At 36.8% G+C, this 16,405-nt stretch overlaps 7 protein-coding genes across 7 annotated transcripts; 4 read left to right on the top strand and 3 right to left on the bottom strand.

Moving 5' to 3' along the window:
* Nucleotides 1-199: 199 nt before the first annotated feature.
* Nucleotides 200-2,506, bottom strand: BDF20DRAFT_840357 (uncharacterized protein; the record flags this gene model as incomplete). Its single annotated transcript, XM_053079380.1, has 1 exon — nucleotides 200-2,506. One exon carries the CDS (start codon nucleotides 2,504-2,506, stop codon nucleotides 200-202), a length of 2,307 nt encoding a protein of 768 aa, XP_052930896.1.
* A 330-nt stretch (nucleotides 2,507-2,836) lies between these two features.
* Nucleotides 2,837-3,614, top strand: BDF20DRAFT_917747 (ADP-ribosylation factor-like protein 2-like protein; the record flags this gene model as incomplete). The annotated part of the gene is made up of 3 exons (XM_053084606.1): nucleotides 2,837-2,901; nucleotides 3,019-3,129; nucleotides 3,227-3,614. 3 exons carry the CDS (start codon nucleotides 2,837-2,839, stop codon nucleotides 3,612-3,614), a joined length of 564 nt encoding a protein of 187 aa, XP_052930897.1.
* Nucleotides 3,615-4,182: 568 nt separating this feature from the next.
* Nucleotides 4,183-5,795, bottom strand: BDF20DRAFT_917748 (HAD-like domain-containing protein; the record flags this gene model as incomplete). Its single annotated transcript, XM_053084607.1, has 5 exons — nucleotides 4,183-4,422; nucleotides 4,521-4,619; nucleotides 4,693-4,842; nucleotides 4,911-5,006; nucleotides 5,166-5,795. The coding sequence occupies 5 exons, from the start codon at nucleotides 5,793-5,795 to the stop codon at nucleotides 4,183-4,185; spliced, it is 1,215 nt and encodes a 404-aa protein (XP_052930898.1).
* A 1,571-nt stretch (nucleotides 5,796-7,366) lies between these two features.
* BDF20DRAFT_829785 (calcium/proton exchanger) lies at nucleotides 7,367-9,036 on the top strand (the record flags this gene model as incomplete). The annotated part of the gene is made up of 9 exons (XM_053078348.1): nucleotides 7,367-7,574; nucleotides 7,652-7,689; nucleotides 7,789-7,852; nucleotides 7,917-8,083; nucleotides 8,180-8,200; nucleotides 8,283-8,344; nucleotides 8,426-8,479; nucleotides 8,567-8,641; nucleotides 8,727-9,036. The coding sequence occupies 9 exons, from the start codon at nucleotides 7,367-7,369 to the stop codon at nucleotides 9,034-9,036; spliced, it is 999 nt and encodes a 332-aa protein (XP_052930899.1).
* Nucleotides 9,037-9,313: 277 nt separating this feature from the next.
* Nucleotides 9,314-9,613, top strand: BDF20DRAFT_917750 (uncharacterized protein; the record flags this gene model as incomplete). Its single annotated transcript, XM_053084608.1, has 2 exons — nucleotides 9,314-9,462; nucleotides 9,541-9,613. 2 exons carry the CDS (start codon nucleotides 9,314-9,316, stop codon nucleotides 9,611-9,613), a joined length of 222 nt encoding a protein of 73 aa, XP_052930900.1.
* Nucleotides 9,614-9,952: 339 nt separating this feature from the next.
* On the top strand, nucleotides 9,953-11,728 carry BDF20DRAFT_840361 (uncharacterized protein; the record flags this gene model as incomplete). The annotated part of the gene is made up of 4 exons (XM_053079381.1): nucleotides 9,953-10,833; nucleotides 11,155-11,403; nucleotides 11,436-11,506; nucleotides 11,640-11,728. The coding sequence occupies 4 exons, from the start codon at nucleotides 9,953-9,955 to the stop codon at nucleotides 11,726-11,728; spliced, it is 1,290 nt and encodes a 429-aa protein (XP_052930901.1).
* Nucleotides 11,729-11,835: 107 nt separating this feature from the next.
* BDF20DRAFT_901599 (Brix domain-containing protein) lies at nucleotides 11,836-13,686 on the bottom strand. The gene is made up of 4 exons (XM_053082814.1): nucleotides 13,544-13,686; nucleotides 13,176-13,464; nucleotides 12,955-13,087; nucleotides 11,836-12,833 (listed from the first exon to the last, which is right to left on the bottom strand). The coding sequence occupies exons 2-4, from the start codon at nucleotides 13,187-13,189 to the stop codon at nucleotides 12,045-12,047; spliced, it is 936 nt and encodes a 311-aa protein (XP_052930902.1). The 5' UTR covers nucleotides 13,190-13,464; nucleotides 13,544-13,686; the 3' UTR covers nucleotides 11,836-12,044.
* Between the last annotated feature and the right edge of the window lie 2,719 nt (nucleotides 13,687-16,405).

The raw sequence follows: 16,405 nt of genomic DNA on the forward strand, positions 1-16,405 counted from the left end.
TTTTGTTCTCTTTGTCCCGATTTTAAACCTCCGCTGTCAAAAGCTTAAACCATATTTTTTAATCATGTCTGGAAAAAACTATAATACAATATTTCTATTTACATTTCAAATTCTGTTTACAGAATTGTTATAAAGAGCTAAGCTCTTTTAACAGTATTAGATGGTCTCTATATATAAGTGATGGCCCTTTTGATATTTACTATTTCCTTGATGGTCTTTTCTGTTCTCTCGCTCTATCGAGCTGTTCTAATCTGTCAAAATCCATTCGTCTTTGCTGTCTTATTGTTTCCATTGCACCTGTCAACCCTAACTGCTCACATCCCTCCAGAACTATATCGTATGTTTCATAGTCTGGCAATACACCTTGCGACCGCATATCATACCATACATTCATAGCTTCTGACGCTTTGCCTTCGTTTTGAAGACCTTTCATCAACGCATTGAAGACATTGCTTGGCAGCTGAGTTGACGATAGAGTGTTATTGTGAATTCTCCTTCGTTTGGCGTCTTCATAAATCTGCATTGCAGATCGCATATGTTGACCGACTGACAATGCATGAATCATCATACTGTAAGTAATAAAATCTGGCTCCGATTGATCTTTCATCAATCGATACATTTTAAGCATTTCTTGAATCGGTTGATGGATATTTTCTACAGGCTTATTATCATCATCCTCAATCCAAAGGGAAGAGGAAGAGGAAGGCCTTGCAAAGTTATTATTAGCAGTAGCATGAGCAGCATTCGTCCTGATCTTTCTCGCCAAAATAGATATATAGTTGTTGAAAGATCGCTTATCTGGCCGGATATCCATTTCTTCCATCTTTGACCAAATGGCCTTAGCACGATCCAACTTATACTGTATATTATCACCGTCATAGTCATTTTCGTCATTCGCTACTAAACTTAATAAGGTGTTGAATGTGTAGATATTAGGCTTGACTTGATATCGCTCCACCGTCTCTGCCAAGACTTCCATCGCCTTTTGCACATCTTGATTCTGCTGACAGGCCGTCATCAGCATCGTCAAGACAACAGTGTCTATAGGCACATTTTCTCTTTTCATTTCTTCATAAATGTCAAAAGCAGCATCTATCTGCCGGTCTTTAATTAGAGCATCCATGATGATGCCATAACCAAATTGATCCAATTTGTTGTAATTGAGCATTGCTTTACTGGCATCTTCTGCGTTTTCTTCATCCCCATCCTTTGCTGTGGGTGCTTGCGATTTTGCTTTCATCGCCTGTTCCTTCATGAAATTAATCACTTGTAAAGCTTTCTCCAACTGATTTTTTTTCATATAAAAGGTCAAGCAAGTGTTATAATCCCTGGAAGAAAGAGTGCTCATAGCAGCATTACTAATATTCTCCTTCTTGAATATTTCCTTCAGTGCCTCTAACGGATCCCAATCCAAACATAGATAATCATGAATATTGAACACGACCTGGTGGTGCTTCATATCGCCTACAACTTCATCCATGCGTGCTCTAATCTGTTCCATTTCTACGCTCGTCTTTTTCTTGTTGTAATGCTTTCCACTGCCTGCCAATGCTGTAAGTTGATCGAGCCTCTTTTTTAATACGCCTAACACAAGGCTATAGTTTCCTTTATCCGGTTGTCCTTTTACGTCATTATTCTTCATTTCCTGAAAGAGAGACCAAATCTGTTCATACTGTGGATGTGTTTGATCTCTGTAGGCCAACATGAGCGTCTGATAGCATCGGCTGTCTGGTTTGAGACCATACTTGTCTTGCATGATATCCTTGAAATAATAATGACATCGGCGGGTGTCTTTCACATCTTTCAGCGCTGTCAAAATGGCATAATAAACGTTGATGTTTTTAAATAGAGGTTCGAACATGGAAGGGTAATCTTTGTGATATTTCTCAATGGTAGCGAAGAATTGGTAAAAGTCGCTTGTCGATGAGGACGATAGAAACGATGTTGTGCTGATAATATTCCCTTTATGTAGCTGTTGTTGGGTGTAGCCATAGATCATGGTAATCAGAGTAATTTCACTGATGCCGGTGCCACTTTTGATCATTCCATCAAATACCTGTCTGGCAGAGGCTATATTTTTCTGTTTTATAAAGACATGGATAAGGATATTGCATGCTTTAATGAAATCCGCGGAATACTGATTCTTTCCTCGTTGTGGATGTTGTTGGTCTCTAAGTTTATAATGATTGTGCATATCCCTGAGTATAGATTGAATTCGAAACACCATGTCTTCATCAGATAAAGAATTGTCTCGACTAATAATCTTACATTGATTTACAAAATCTGCACCTGTCAAAGTAGGGTCCTTTTGTGCAATGCGTTGATGATATGCCTCGTATAGCTTTTCTTTTTCTTCCTGGGTATCTCCATATTTGGATGGTGCTGATGATGTTGCTTGACTACTTTCGTAGTCTTCTTGTGTGGATGTTGCTGTTGCTGTCTCAATGGTATCAATAGAAGAAGTAAATGCTCGGCGGAAAATAAAGAGGGGTCGTTGTGGACTCATGCATTGATATTTGTGTGGCTGTAGCCAACATTGCTGTATACTTTTTGATGTACTAGAAGTAAACGTATTATAATTTAACTTGTTTGAAATTGAAGGTATGAAAGATCTTGTTGTCTTCTTGAGCATTTCAACAAAGGCAATGAAAGGAAAAGAAAATAAAGATGCGGGGGAAGCCTTGTTCTTCATTAATTTTGCCCTATGAAAAGGGGAAAGAAATATAGTGCTCTGTGACCGTTACGGTGAATTGTGAGTTTGAAAACACCCCTTTTTCGTCTCTTTTCTCTTTTTCTTTTTTTGAGAATTAATGTAACGCTCACTGCAACTATTATAATGGGGTTGATGACAATTCTAAGGAAGAATCGACAAAATGAAAAAGAAATTCGTATCTTAATGCTGTAATGTAAATGGCCTTCTTTCAACTTTATCAATTTCAGTCGAAACTCCAAGTTTTGTAGCTTATGCCCTGATCTTCCAACTAAATGTCAATGATATTCTCTTTTCTTTCCAAACAGAGGATTAGATAACGCAGGCAAAACAACTATTTTGAAACGTATCAATGGTGAACCTATTGATACTATATCACCTACACTTGGATTTAACATCAAAACTTTAGAGCACGAAAAGTACGTATAAAGCCACGCGAAGGACGTCAATGGAACCCGTTTTCTACATAAATATACCCACTCACGATGTCGCGGCAAAACACTGATTGAATATTAGTTACAAGCTCAATATTTGGGACGTAGGCGGGCAAAGATCTATTCGCTCCTACTGGCGGAACTATTTTGAGCAGACGGACGCTCTCATATGGGTGGTTGACTCTGCTGATCGACTACGTTTACAAGACTGCAAAACGGAACTTTTTAACCTGCTGTTGAAGGAGGAAAAACTGGCAGGTGCAACAATTTTAGTATTAGCAAACAAGCAAGATCTGGCAGGTAGCTTGTCAGATCAAGAAATACGACAAATGTTAGAGTTGGACTCGATCAAGGCTTCACAGCATCATTGGGCTATATTTCCGTGCAGCGCAGTGACAGGGGATAATCTGTTGAAAGGCATGGATTGGGTAGTGAATGATGTAGCTTCAAGAATTTATATGCTTGACTGAAAGGAAAAGAGACTGTATATTATCTTCAATTTCCAAATATATCCATCATTATCCAATGTAAACGAAACAGAGATTATAATCGAACTTGATCAACGTAAGAATAAATAATGTCTTTATTTACAACGTAAATAAAAAGGAGTAAAAAGAACAACAACAAAAAAACTAAAATCAAAAACCAAAAGGAACGTATGAAGAAAAAAGAACTAAAAAGCAAAGCTGCATAGATCAAAAGAGAACAAGAAAAAAGATAAGCGTGGAGGGAAAGCAACAAAGAAAGGATGTATAATATAGTGTGAATGTGTAGAATGTCATAAACATGTAAAAACGAATTGTATAAATACGATATATGTAACATGTAGGGTGTTCTGTGAAGGGTTATCCATTTATAAGTAATCTGTTGTATAGGTTGTGAGGTGCACTTTGTAAAGTAAAAAGTAGTAGTCATTGTAAGGGTGCTGCATATATTGTACGTTTGGACTGTGCGTGTAAGCGTACGAATGGGCTCTTTTTTTTCTATGCGTGAATTGTATAGGAGCTATTGACAAGTCTACAAATAGTGTCCAACTTTTTAATACACGTCTTCATGCATGTTGTAATCATCTAATAGGGATATATTCAGCACTTCAACTACATTGTCCACTTTTGATAAATCTTCTAAAAAGGGAATCAAATCTATTAACTCAGAGTCATGCTGATCGTTAAACCAAGTCGAAACAGGAACAGCATTGCATGGGTGGAAGCTATAGCTGGCTGGTGTATTATCCAAAATAATCACATGCCTCAAATCTCGACCTAAACGAGAAAGGTCCTATATTAGGTAATGAATAAAAAATTTCAGGATTAAAACAGAGCAAAAGAAAAAAAAGGAGAGCAGACATCATCTTTCATGACTCCTATATACATTACCTTGATATAACTGCCATTATATGGATGACAGGCTTCTCTAAAAAGGCGATGGTGAATCACTTTATGTAAGTCAAACTGATCTAACACAGGATCTGCGTACTAGCAACGATGTGAAGCGTATATTTTAGTTTTCAATACAGTACTTCTCAAAAACATCACTGTAGAGTGTTACCTTGGACAAACTCGCTGTGAATATAACGATTTCATAAAGTTCACCCATCCTTTTCATGAAGGCATCAACACCTGGTCTTTTCAATACAAATACATTATGATAATTTCCGTCAATTTCAACTGGCACAATAAAGTCTGCTTCAGCGACAGTCTAGAGTTCCAGTGGGATGTCAAGGCCTAAAGTAATTTTAAGGTAATAGTAAGAAGCAGGTTGCTTACCTTAAAAGAACTATGAATTAAAGTTTCATCGAGATCCAAAACGAGACATTTTCTACCTTGGTGCTCTTTCCCTAGAGGTTCTAGTAAATGATTCACCTGCAAAAAAAAACCATAAAAGCCAAGAAGTTAAAAAGAGATAGAGTTTAAAGGAGTTCAAAGAGAGAGAGAGAGAGGGGCGGGGGGCGCGGCCGGAGGGCTTAATGTATGTGTGTGTGTGCGTGTGTGTGTGTGTGTGATTGCTGTTACAGAACATACATGTGAATCAAATTCGTCAATAGTAGCATCTTCTTCTTGCTCAACTTCTTGCTCAATATGTGTCAGTACGACTGGCACTTGTTGGTCCACTTCAACTAACTCTTGTTGGGCCGTCTTTTCATTTTCGATATTTATCTGTTGAGGCAATGAAATGTCAACTTCCTCTTCTTTCAGTGTTCTTTTATTGAATTCTTCGTCTCCTATTCTCTCTTTCTCTATCAGAGTAGGTGGTAATGGTATCGTTTCTTTTGCCACTTCAAAAGTTGTTTGTTGCTGTTGTTGCTTCTCATTGGTATGTTGCTTTCGTTGATGATGAAGTAATTGTTCGTTAACAATGGAGTCAACTGTAGCGGACGTTGACGAAGACGTTCTTCTTGGTTTCTCTTTCTCACTAAGGGTACTAGAGGGACTTCTATCTTTTTTCTTTTTAAAAGTAAAGCAGAATAATAAAGAGAACAGTTTTCCTCTCTTCGTTGTAGCATCGGAGGCTGAGGCACTTTTATTTGATGTTGACCTCTTTTTATAACTTTTATTTGCTGTGCTTTTACTCTGACGTAAAAAGGAGGATTTTGTGATTGTCGTTGGCGTAGGCTGTATGATTAAGGTCGAGCCTCCATCTAATTGTACCATTGTTTAGACAAAAACTTTGTGAACTAATATTCACTTGGAGGGAAAAAAGACACTTTTTTCGCTAAATTGTGGGCAAAAAATTGTTCTTTTTTTGTTTTCTGTTGGTTGTGTTTCCGAAAGTGTGCACATAGGAGGATGAAAGGGGGAGATGTGGATTCAGGAACGATGGAAGTTCCTGCTTAGGAATTAGATTTTTTCTGTTTTTCTAATATCGTGGTTTGGCATTTCCGGAAGCCCTTATTGTAAATGTGAAAACTTTAAAATTGCTGTCATCAGCTATATCAATTAATTTTCTTGCAATAGAGATCGGTATACCTTGGCCTGAATCAACATATCAATGCGGTAATGAAGAGACATATCTCAATTGATACCATGAGGGGTTGGACACTGAGGACATCAATTTTGATGAGACAAAAAGCTTTTATTTAAGACCCACTGTGAGCAAAAATATCATGCCTTCGCAATAAGAACCTTGATTCTGAGAACATATATTCGAATAGAGTACAGTCATAATACCTATTAGGAGGCTTTTTTGTAATTAGTTACAAATGTCCAGGCTGGAAGTATATGATCAAGTTTGGTGGACAATATGCAAGCGATACTACAAATGCTATGTTAAGGGCTCGCCCTACTATTAGCATACTAACAGAGTAACCAATTCACTACGTACCTTTTGTAATAGTTTATAGGAAGTGGCTAACTGCTGCCGTTTCCCAATTCCGAATCGTTATGCTTCGATTAAAATTGAATTTTTAGTTAAACTTTGAACATAAACAGACTGTTACAAATGCAAATCATAGTAATGCATTTCATGCTGTAATCAAAACCATAGCATTTGTACAGATGCGTTCATAACCTTACATTCTCCATATATGTGATATGTCAAGCTTCCAATTGTGTATAATTTCCGTTAGTCTTAAGGCACAAATCTATGACTAGAAGAAAATGGAGAAGAACTCTCAATAAAAACAGTAAGCCAAATATCTCATGTGAATAGCATACTGTATACCAGGGCAGCCTCCAATGAGTTTCTACTGCAGTTGAAAACTCAAGACTGTAACAAAAAGTTGCACATCAATACATTTTCCCTTCTAAATCAAATTTGAATGAATAACGTTTTGCTATGAGAAGCTCATAGGTCGCTATATAAACATATATCAAAGTATCACGCTTATGTATCACGTTTTTTCTGACAATCTGAAAACCCGGATGGCAGTTCCTCAAACAATAACACATAAAAAGTTGCTCAAATCGACGGTGCAACCATAGTAAATGTTGTTGTTCGAACCTTAAAAATGCATGTAAAGTGGTTTTTTGTTTTCAAACAATTACAATAAAAAGCAAGCATCACAGCTTTTGTTCTTCTTTCACTTCTTCATAACTCTTCATTTCTTTGCAAGTGTTCAATTAAAATGCCCAATAATGAAAATGAACCTTTATTAGGCCATCATCACGATGCCAATGCTAGCAAAGGCGATATCAATTTCTGGTCTTCCCTTAAGGTCACTTTGCTCTCCTCTCACATTAATTGGTTCTTAGTCTTCGTTCCTATTGCTCTTATTTATTCCATGATGGATAATGCAGTTTCTACTTGGGTTTTTACTCTGAATTTTATTGCTATTATTCCTTTGGCAAAACTATTAGGCTTCTCAACTGAAGAGATTGCTTTACGTTCAGGTTCGACGATCGGTGCTCTTCTAAACGCAACGTTCGGTAATGCCGTGGAACTAATTCTGGGTGCCATTGCTTTGAAGGAAGGATTGATCCGGGTCGTTCAAGGTAAGAGCTACTATTGCTGATTGCATATTCTTAACATGTCATATAACTGATTATTGCCGTCATTTTCATGACTTTAGCGTCAGTGTTGGGCTCTATTCTATCCAACATATTACTCGTAAGTCGTTGTCCATGTTTGTAAAAGATTTTCAGAGTTCTTTCAGAAATTAGCTTTTATTAATAACTCTCCTTCCATCTATTCATATCATGTATCTAGGTTCTCGGATTTTGTTTCTTTTTGGGAGGCGTCACCCGAACTGAACAAAAGTTTAATGTAACAGGTAAGTGACGTACGCAGATTTGACTTTGACCATGATAGCTGAAACACCGAATTATCTTCAATAGCTGCTCAAACAAGTTGTTCCTTATTGGCTATAAGCACCCTATCTCTTTTGATTCCTGCCGCTTTCTCTGCTACAATTGATGACGATACTACTGAAGGTATTCTTCAGCTCAGCCACGGTGTATCCATCGTCCTTTTGATTGTTTATCTATTATACTTGTTTTTCCAGGTTAGTGCCGTTTTCTGCAAACTTGATACTTATGATCAAAGGGGGGAAAACATCAAGAACTCATTATAAAATGCCATTTTCCTTATAAAACTACAGCTTAAAACGCATACCTTTTTGGTAATACAAACCTTGTACCTGAAACAGTGAAAGAGCAAATTTGACGTAAAATAACTCAATAATTTTATTGCCTACTTTATAGTATGAAGACGAGGAAGATGAAACAGAAGTACCTTCTACTACTTTATCATTTTCAGTTACTTCGTAAGATGACACAATCTTTTTGAGAGAAATGACAAATAGCCAACTTTAAACCTTTCTTTTTCTTTTTTCATATCTTCACAGACTCTTAGTTATCGCTTGTGTTGTCTCCGTTCATGCAGAATACCTTGTTGGAGCGTAAGTTTCTATTGTACAACGTCCCTGCCCGGATTTTTAACGTTTGAAACTTACTATTTCTATATCTTTGCTTACTTGTTCATTCAGAATTGAAGGCGTCGTAGAGAAATGGGGTATCAATGAAACTTTTGTTGGCTTAATTCTTTTGCCTATCGTCGGAAAGTAAGTCTACTAAGAACAATGAACAAAAGTGTTGATCAAAAAAAGATGTTTGGCTGCATCTATTGACCCGTTCATCACAATCTAGTGCTGCTGAACATGTCAGTGCTGTTACCTTCGCCATGAAGGACAAGATGAACCTGTGTATCGGTATTGCTATCTCTTCATCCCTTCAAATTGGTTTACTCGTAACCCCTGTTTTGTGTTTGGTCGGCTGGGCTATAAATCAACCTATGACTTTATTCTTTGAAGACTTTGAAACTGTAATTATGTTTGCCAGCGTTTTGATCGTGAACTACTTGATACAAGATGGTCGATCTAATTGGTTAGAAGGTGTTTTACTACTCGTAAGTTATAGCTTTATATCTACAACCTGTTCAAACATTATTATTTACTAATGCTGCAAAAATCTGCCTAATGTGTTAGTCTTCCTATATCATTATTGGTATGGCTTTATATTTGTACCCTTAAAGAAAAGTATTATCTTTTCTTAATGCTGCGAATGAAATATCTGCAAGCCCCGCGTTTAGTTTTTTCCATCAAAAATCTATCTGTACCCCTTTTGACTTGTATAAACCCCTTTGTACTCTTTTTATATCAGATAATTATAAGCATCCATATATCTCTATAACCAAGTAAAATCAAACTGATTCTTCAATAAATTTGTGTGGAAGCATGACAGATAGTGAAATAAACAACCAGACTACCAATTATTCGAAACGATTCCAATCAGGCGATTGCCAACTCTACGAGATGGTGCAATACCAATGTGAACATTCGCAATCGCAAATAGTTTGTTCACCACTGACGCGGTTATTCTTAAAGTAAGTGTAGTGTGTAACATTTTATACGCTAAAGCCTGTACTTACAGGTCTATTTTGATGTAACATTATTGGAAAAAGGTGTGCAGGCGTCCCTACCGTGGAAGTGACGCCTGAATATGATCAAAATGGTGATCCTATCATGCCAAAGTAAAACTAAAAACTAAGCTCAAGGATTTCAAATAAGAATCTTTATTGATAGATTAATGCTAATCTATTACGTCTTTTATTTGCCATAAAAATAGTAAGAAAGTGATGGAAAATCACTCATAATCTATGGAGATCTTTAGATAGCAAATATACCTTATTCTTCTTTAGTTTTGGTTCAATATCATGCGAAGAGATTTTGTCATGGTCTTGGCTCATCGAGACTGCAATTAATCACATAATCTTATATCAGCTCTTGTACATAATATATAAAGAGAGAAAAGATACCCACATGCTGCATACCTGAAGCTTCTTTTTCTCGTTTTTCTTACAACTGTGAATAATCATGGCCCGTTTAACTCATTGTTTATTGCTCGCCTTTGGCTCCCTCATTTTGACTCTTGGTCGTGCACAGCAAGACCAACCTAATGCTGTCAATCCTAACGTTGCAGCTAATCCTGCTGCTGCTGCTGCTGCCGGTAATCCGCCTATGGCAGATGTTGTAAAAAATATGGTTGATTATATGCGTGAAAATCATCAAGAGATGACACCTGCCCTTCAAAGTTGGATTCAGGAAATGAATGCAGTTGTTCAACAACAACAACAAGCAATTCATCAAGGTAATAACGATGCTATTGTTAAAAATGCTATAACTCCACCGTCAAATTCACCTGATGCTCATCCACAAGCTAATGTTGTTCCTGAAAACCCTCATATTGTTAATAATGCTCTTACGCCTGTTCAAACTATTCCTGCACAACCTGCACAACCTGCACAACCTGCTCCACCTGTTCCACCTGCTCCACCTGTTCCACCTGCTCCTCCTGCTCCCCCTGCTCCAACGAATCCTCCTCAACCTCCTCCTCCTGCTGACACCCCACCAGCTCAACAACCTACACCTCCAGTACCTCCACCAGCTATTCCCCCTTCTCCAGCTCCACCTGTAGCCTCACCCACAAATACTGGAGCTGCTCCTGTTACGCCTGTTCAAACGGCTACTCCTACCGGTACTGTCGCTCCTACTGTTGTTGCAAGCATGACAAGCACTCTTACTCATCCTACATCCATGACAATGTCTGTTACTCGTTCAGTCACTTCTTCCACTATTAGTCCCACGTCGACATTCCCTTCCATTAGTGCTGCTGGCCCTAGTGAACGTTATCCATTGACTGGAAGTTTTCTGGCTCTAGTTACCGCCATGATGGTGACTACAGTTATCTTTTTGGCGTAAAGTAATCTCTGATAAAATTCGCTAACCTATTCTACAGTCTAGTCATGATGAATAATGATATAATACTCTTTATACTTGGTTTAATGTGATGTTTACTTTTTCAATTTCTTAATGAGCTCTCTCTCTCTCTCTATACATATATTTTTCTTTTTTTTCGCATTCAATACTACTTATACAATAATAAAAGTTTCTTTATTTTAGCAAATCATGATTCTTGAAACAAATTTCCTCATCATTGTTCAACTTCAATCCGAAAGCGTATAATGTAAACATCACTTTATCCATCAGCTTGTGATACTCGAATTTCCATTCTAAAGGTGCCCTGACGATCAAGATAAGGTAATCCAATGGCTGATCAAAATAGTATGGATAGTACTGGTAGGCTTTCCAGTAACATACAAGGACTTTCAAACTGTAAAAAGAGATCCCTTAAACTGGGAGGAAAGGCCATCAATACCTAAAAAATATGCCATTGTTTCCCATCTTTATCTTCATTTATTTACTATTCAACAGCACTTAGAAGGACATGCAAATAGCCTGCTCGCGTGTGATAACTATGTTTTTAGGTAAAAACAAAGACAAATTTTTGCACCGATAGTTCACAAATACTTTTGGGCTTGAAACGACAGATGTCATTAGCCGAACTGCATAGTGAAAGTTCCTCATCATGTATGCGTTTTAGGAATTTTGTTATTTTTTTTTACTACGTTTCATACTCCCAGTCATGTCTTTCACTTTTCCTATCAAATGCTGGTACACGTACCCCCCCCCCCTATCTTAAGCTAGGACCCATATTATATAGATCGAATGAAGACAATGCGAATGATATGCTCGAATACACAGATTGAAACACTACAGCTCCCGACACTTATGGCATACAACGGTTCGTAAGCCATGGTTTACATTCACTTTCACCGTTCTCCTCATGAGAGATGAAACGCTGCGAGAGAATAGGTTGCTTATAAAGAAGTCCAGCCTTAAAAAAATAACACAATGTCCTCTTGATAACCGTGCTAAGCTTATTTCTTCCAAATTATTTATTTTTTGGCTTGGCGCACATTACATGAAAAAGTATAAAGATATTCGATAATGATATACAACGATTGAAAAATATATATACAATTAAAAAGGGGGGGGGGAAAATAAAAAAATCGAAGGAAGCAAGAACAAAGTCTACAGTGTATTGTTTCCTAATGTTGCCAATTTGTTACTCTTCATCATCAGTTTCACTGAGTTTTTGTCTTTTCGCTTCATTTTCTTCGTCTTCTTCATCTGCTCCTCTTTTCTTTAAACCCTTCATCTTTCTAGTCTGAATCTTGGCAAATTCTTGTTTACCAAGATGGACTCTACCATACGTATCACCCATTTCATCCTTTTCAATATTCTTTTGTTTCTTAGGCTTGAGTTCCTTTGGCATTTTACAAGCTTGATTCCACATATCAGCCTTTGGTAATTGACTACGTCTCAATTTCAGATCATAGCAAGGGCCCATTTCTTGCAATTCCACACGAGGTGTCTTGACACCACTCTTTTTCATTTGAATCGAATATGTTCTGAAGAGGATACGTGTATTCTCCCCTTCTCCTGTTGCAGTTAGACTGATCACATGTTCTAAACCAGCCAAATTGATGTGAGTCGTCTGTTCTCCGTTGAAGAAATCCAAAAAGTAGTTTTTGATGGCTTTTAATGTATCATCGGTATCAAAGCGTTCTCCTTGAAATGTCATAAGAGGCTTTAAACCAACAGCACATTTGGGGCCGGGCATCGAACTCATACAGCGAGCATTCTCTACACCGAATTCATACATGTCCAATAATTGGTGGTTGAACATACGAATAAAGGTGAGATTGTGAGGACGTTTTTTGGAATGGCTGCCAACGACCATGAGAGATGTGTCATTCTTTTGAGAAAAAAATTCAAGCTTTTCTTCTTCCTCAAAGGGTTTGATTTCGTTCTTTTTACTGAAATTGACTGCATTGGGACGTTTTAAAGCATACTATGATGATGAGATGAAAAATTAAAAAAGTACAGTGTACAAGCAGTGGAGAAAAAAGAAAGGTTAGATTGGCATACGCAGAAATGGTTCTCAATAAAACTGTACGCAATGTAAACATTACCAGATCTTTTAAAGCATCTGTTACTACTTGCGATGTGCTGGAACCTTTCACCACGAGTGTATTCTTTGGATTTTCGTTGACTTTAGCTTCACGGCTTTTCAAAAAACGCTTGGCACGAGCATTCTTGGGTTTTCTACAAGATCAGGTAACGATTAGCTAGTTGTCTCACCAATAGCCTGTAAAAGCTATCTTTTTAAACAAAAAGTGTAAAGGTAACTTACACTGTACGCAACATTTATTGTAGATGATCTCGAATGGTAGCTGCTAAATTGTTTTAGGCAGAAAAACGAAGTTAAAACTCAAGTCGACCTTCTTTTTGCTGAAAGCTGGAAAAAAGCAGATAAGATCCTCTGTCACATTGTGGCTTGGTTCATGCAATTGGTAGGACGGTTTCGAATGGACAAGGAATTCAGGAACGGACAGGACAGAATTCGAGATCGGAAATAGATGAATACAACATAGCTGTAAAGTATATAGACAAAGGCAAAGGGAACATGAAAAGAAATGAAGGTACATATAATGACACAGTTCAGCGTGGAACATCAGAAGAAGGCCCTTTTTCTGATGAGATACAATAATTATCATGTAGCTTAGCCATATTTGACAAACATAGAACGCAAGAAGAAACTTTGTGGATAAAGAAAGCAGAAGAAAAATATGAGCAAGTATAAAAAGATCATTATCGTGCAGCATATCTAGAGAGTATTACAAAATTTTAGTCTATTTTCAACATGAAGCAAGTTGACATAGGTCTATTTATCCAGATGTTCAACGAAAGGGAAGTAAAACTGATTGTCTATAAAAGTGTGTGTGTTAAAGAGCTCATCTACATGCATTCTGAAAATATGATGATCGTTGTTTTGCACTAAGGAATGAAAATTAAATGATTGAGTATTCTGAGCAGATTTGGTTGTCACTGCCGATACTTTTACACCTTTATTTGCTTAACTGCTAATCAGAAAAAGCACGTTAATTACACGAATGTTGATTATTTATTGGATGGATTAGCGCTGTTATCATTGGTGTACCCTGTGCATCCTTAATAGATACTAATTTCATCGTCGCAAGTATCATTCAAGGTGCAAACAAGCTCTCCATGTAGCTTTGAGTGGAAAAGAAAGATGATGATGCATTTCTAAAAGACAAACTGATGCAAGACATATAGAAACCGCTTGCATCGATATCAAACTGGTTCGGTACTTGTAAGACATCAGTAGCCCTGAATAACGAACGCGTCGTACATATGCAATTGCTTCAACTGTCTTCTACAACAAATGAGCATCATTTCCAACGCTTAAAGCGAGCTTTAAGAATTATATTGCTTGATTCATCATGATGTCGTTTTTATTTTAAGCTATTGAATGCTCAGAACCGAGTAATAATAAGTAAATAAGCTTTAACTGAGGAATATTTATTTTATTTCAAAGTTATAAGTGGCATTCATCCGTCGAGTATAGATTTTGAGGTGCGTTAAAACACTTGTAAACCTTGAGTAAGGCACCTTGATAAACAGATTTACCACAAGTTCACTGTGATGAATTATCTTTTACAAGCACGATGTTCAGATTCAGTAAACTTACTCCAGTCATTCGCCTCTGAGTAAGAAAAAAAAAAAAAAAAAAAAAAAAAGATCGTCCGCGTATTAAATATTCTTCATGACGTAAGACAATCTTTTTTTTTTTGACATTGGATGAAAATTGCATCTGGGAATACTAAAACCCTTTTTTGGCCGTACGAATTTAGAAAGGAAATAAAAATAGCATAACAATAGTTGGTTAAGAATATATAGGTTCCGACCATCTGTAGGCCACTAATAGTGTTAAAGTATATCTAACAACAAGGAAATAAAATATCAGCCTCTATCAGCAATCAGGATAACTTCATAACAATTGATATTAAATTGTACGCGTAACTGCTATATGCAAGACATATTTCTCCTGAAACTGTATCTAATGCAACCTTTGAAGCAATAACAAAGGTTTTACTTACAAAAAAAATCACAATCCTATCACAGAAAGTGCCAATGTACATATGAAGCTCTCTAACTATGCTTAGCAAGCGTTTGTGTCGTATGAACTCTTCCTTTAATCGATTAAATTTTCTTATCTTTGCAGATATGGCCAGTTTTTTATGAAACTATTGTAAGTGTGTCGTGCAATGCATAAATGAACATAGAATTAAAGAATACATAAAGAATTTCATCTCTAGAGTATAAATGATGATGCTACTGTCGACTTTTCTTACATCTTATAATTGTGATTAAGGATCGTCGCTATATGGCCATTGAGTTTTCATGCCATATAATAGTTTAACAATCGTTTACCGTTTAGTAAATATATTCACAACCGGTAATTCCAAACTTAGCAATTTGAACCTGCTCCCCTGTTAGATTCTACCACCCGAGCAATTTTTCGCGTATCAACCAAGCGCATTTTTGAAAGGGAATGAGAGTACACTCCTTGACAAAAACAATAAAAAAAACAAAACAAACAACACACACACACACTCACTCACTCACTCACACAAACAACGAGTTCTATTTTATACCTTCGCTATTGTCATACTTCTTATGAATAGTTTTAGCGAATCAGCTCATGTAAAGCCGGAACTAACGTTATACTAATTCCAACACACCCATGTACACTTGAATTCTCGCTTAACTTTATTGAGGCAATAAATTGAAGAATGTTAATGGTTGTTATGGAAGTCAAATTAGCCTAGGGTTTGATGAAATTCTGATTATGATTGAGGGGTTTTGAATGGTCAATTCTCGATATCATTGAAGCATGTAAATTACATCTCGAATTCTGACTTCTTTTTACTTTGCGAACCAAGGAAAGGCAAATCAACCACTTTTGAGAAGTTATATAAATTGTCACCTTTCCATTGTCTTATTTTTCGAGAGGTTACAATTTACTCAAGAATAAAATAAAAGAAACAAAAAATTCAGCATGTTGCATAAATCTGTTTTGCTATTGTCAATGTTTATTTGCACACTCAGCCTTCAAAGTTTTGTATCGGCTATGGCAATAACCTCATCCTCATCCTCTTCATCAGCTATGGAAAAACGATTCGGTGACTTTGACAATCTGTTACCGGACATAAATGAAGATCTAGGTAAGACCACCATACAATAACTGCACTGCATTCCTTTTTCTTCTCCAAATTATGCCTGTTAAGAATTATTGATGCCTACCTTTTTTTTTTTTTTTTTTTTTTTTTTTTTTTTTTTTTTTTTTTTGTTTCCCAGTTCTGGATAGTTTAGAATCCCTCTCGGATCATTTGGATCATTAACTTACCATTTGATGAATACTGTGTATTCCACATGTATGGCATGAACCATGGGCTTTTATGTATCTCTGTAAAGAAACGCAAAAATTGTCAATAGAACGGACTATGACTTTTCATCAATAAATATTTTTCCCTTGTTATCCGTAAAGTACAGCGTCCC

The sequence above is a fragment of the Mycotypha africana genome, assembly GCF_025528875.1.
Source record: "Mycotypha africana strain NRRL 2978 chromosome Unknown BDF20scaffold_17, whole genome shotgun sequence".
Taxonomy (NCBI): Eukaryota; Fungi; Mucoromycota; class Mucoromycetes; order Mucorales; family Mycotyphaceae; genus Mycotypha; species Mycotypha africana.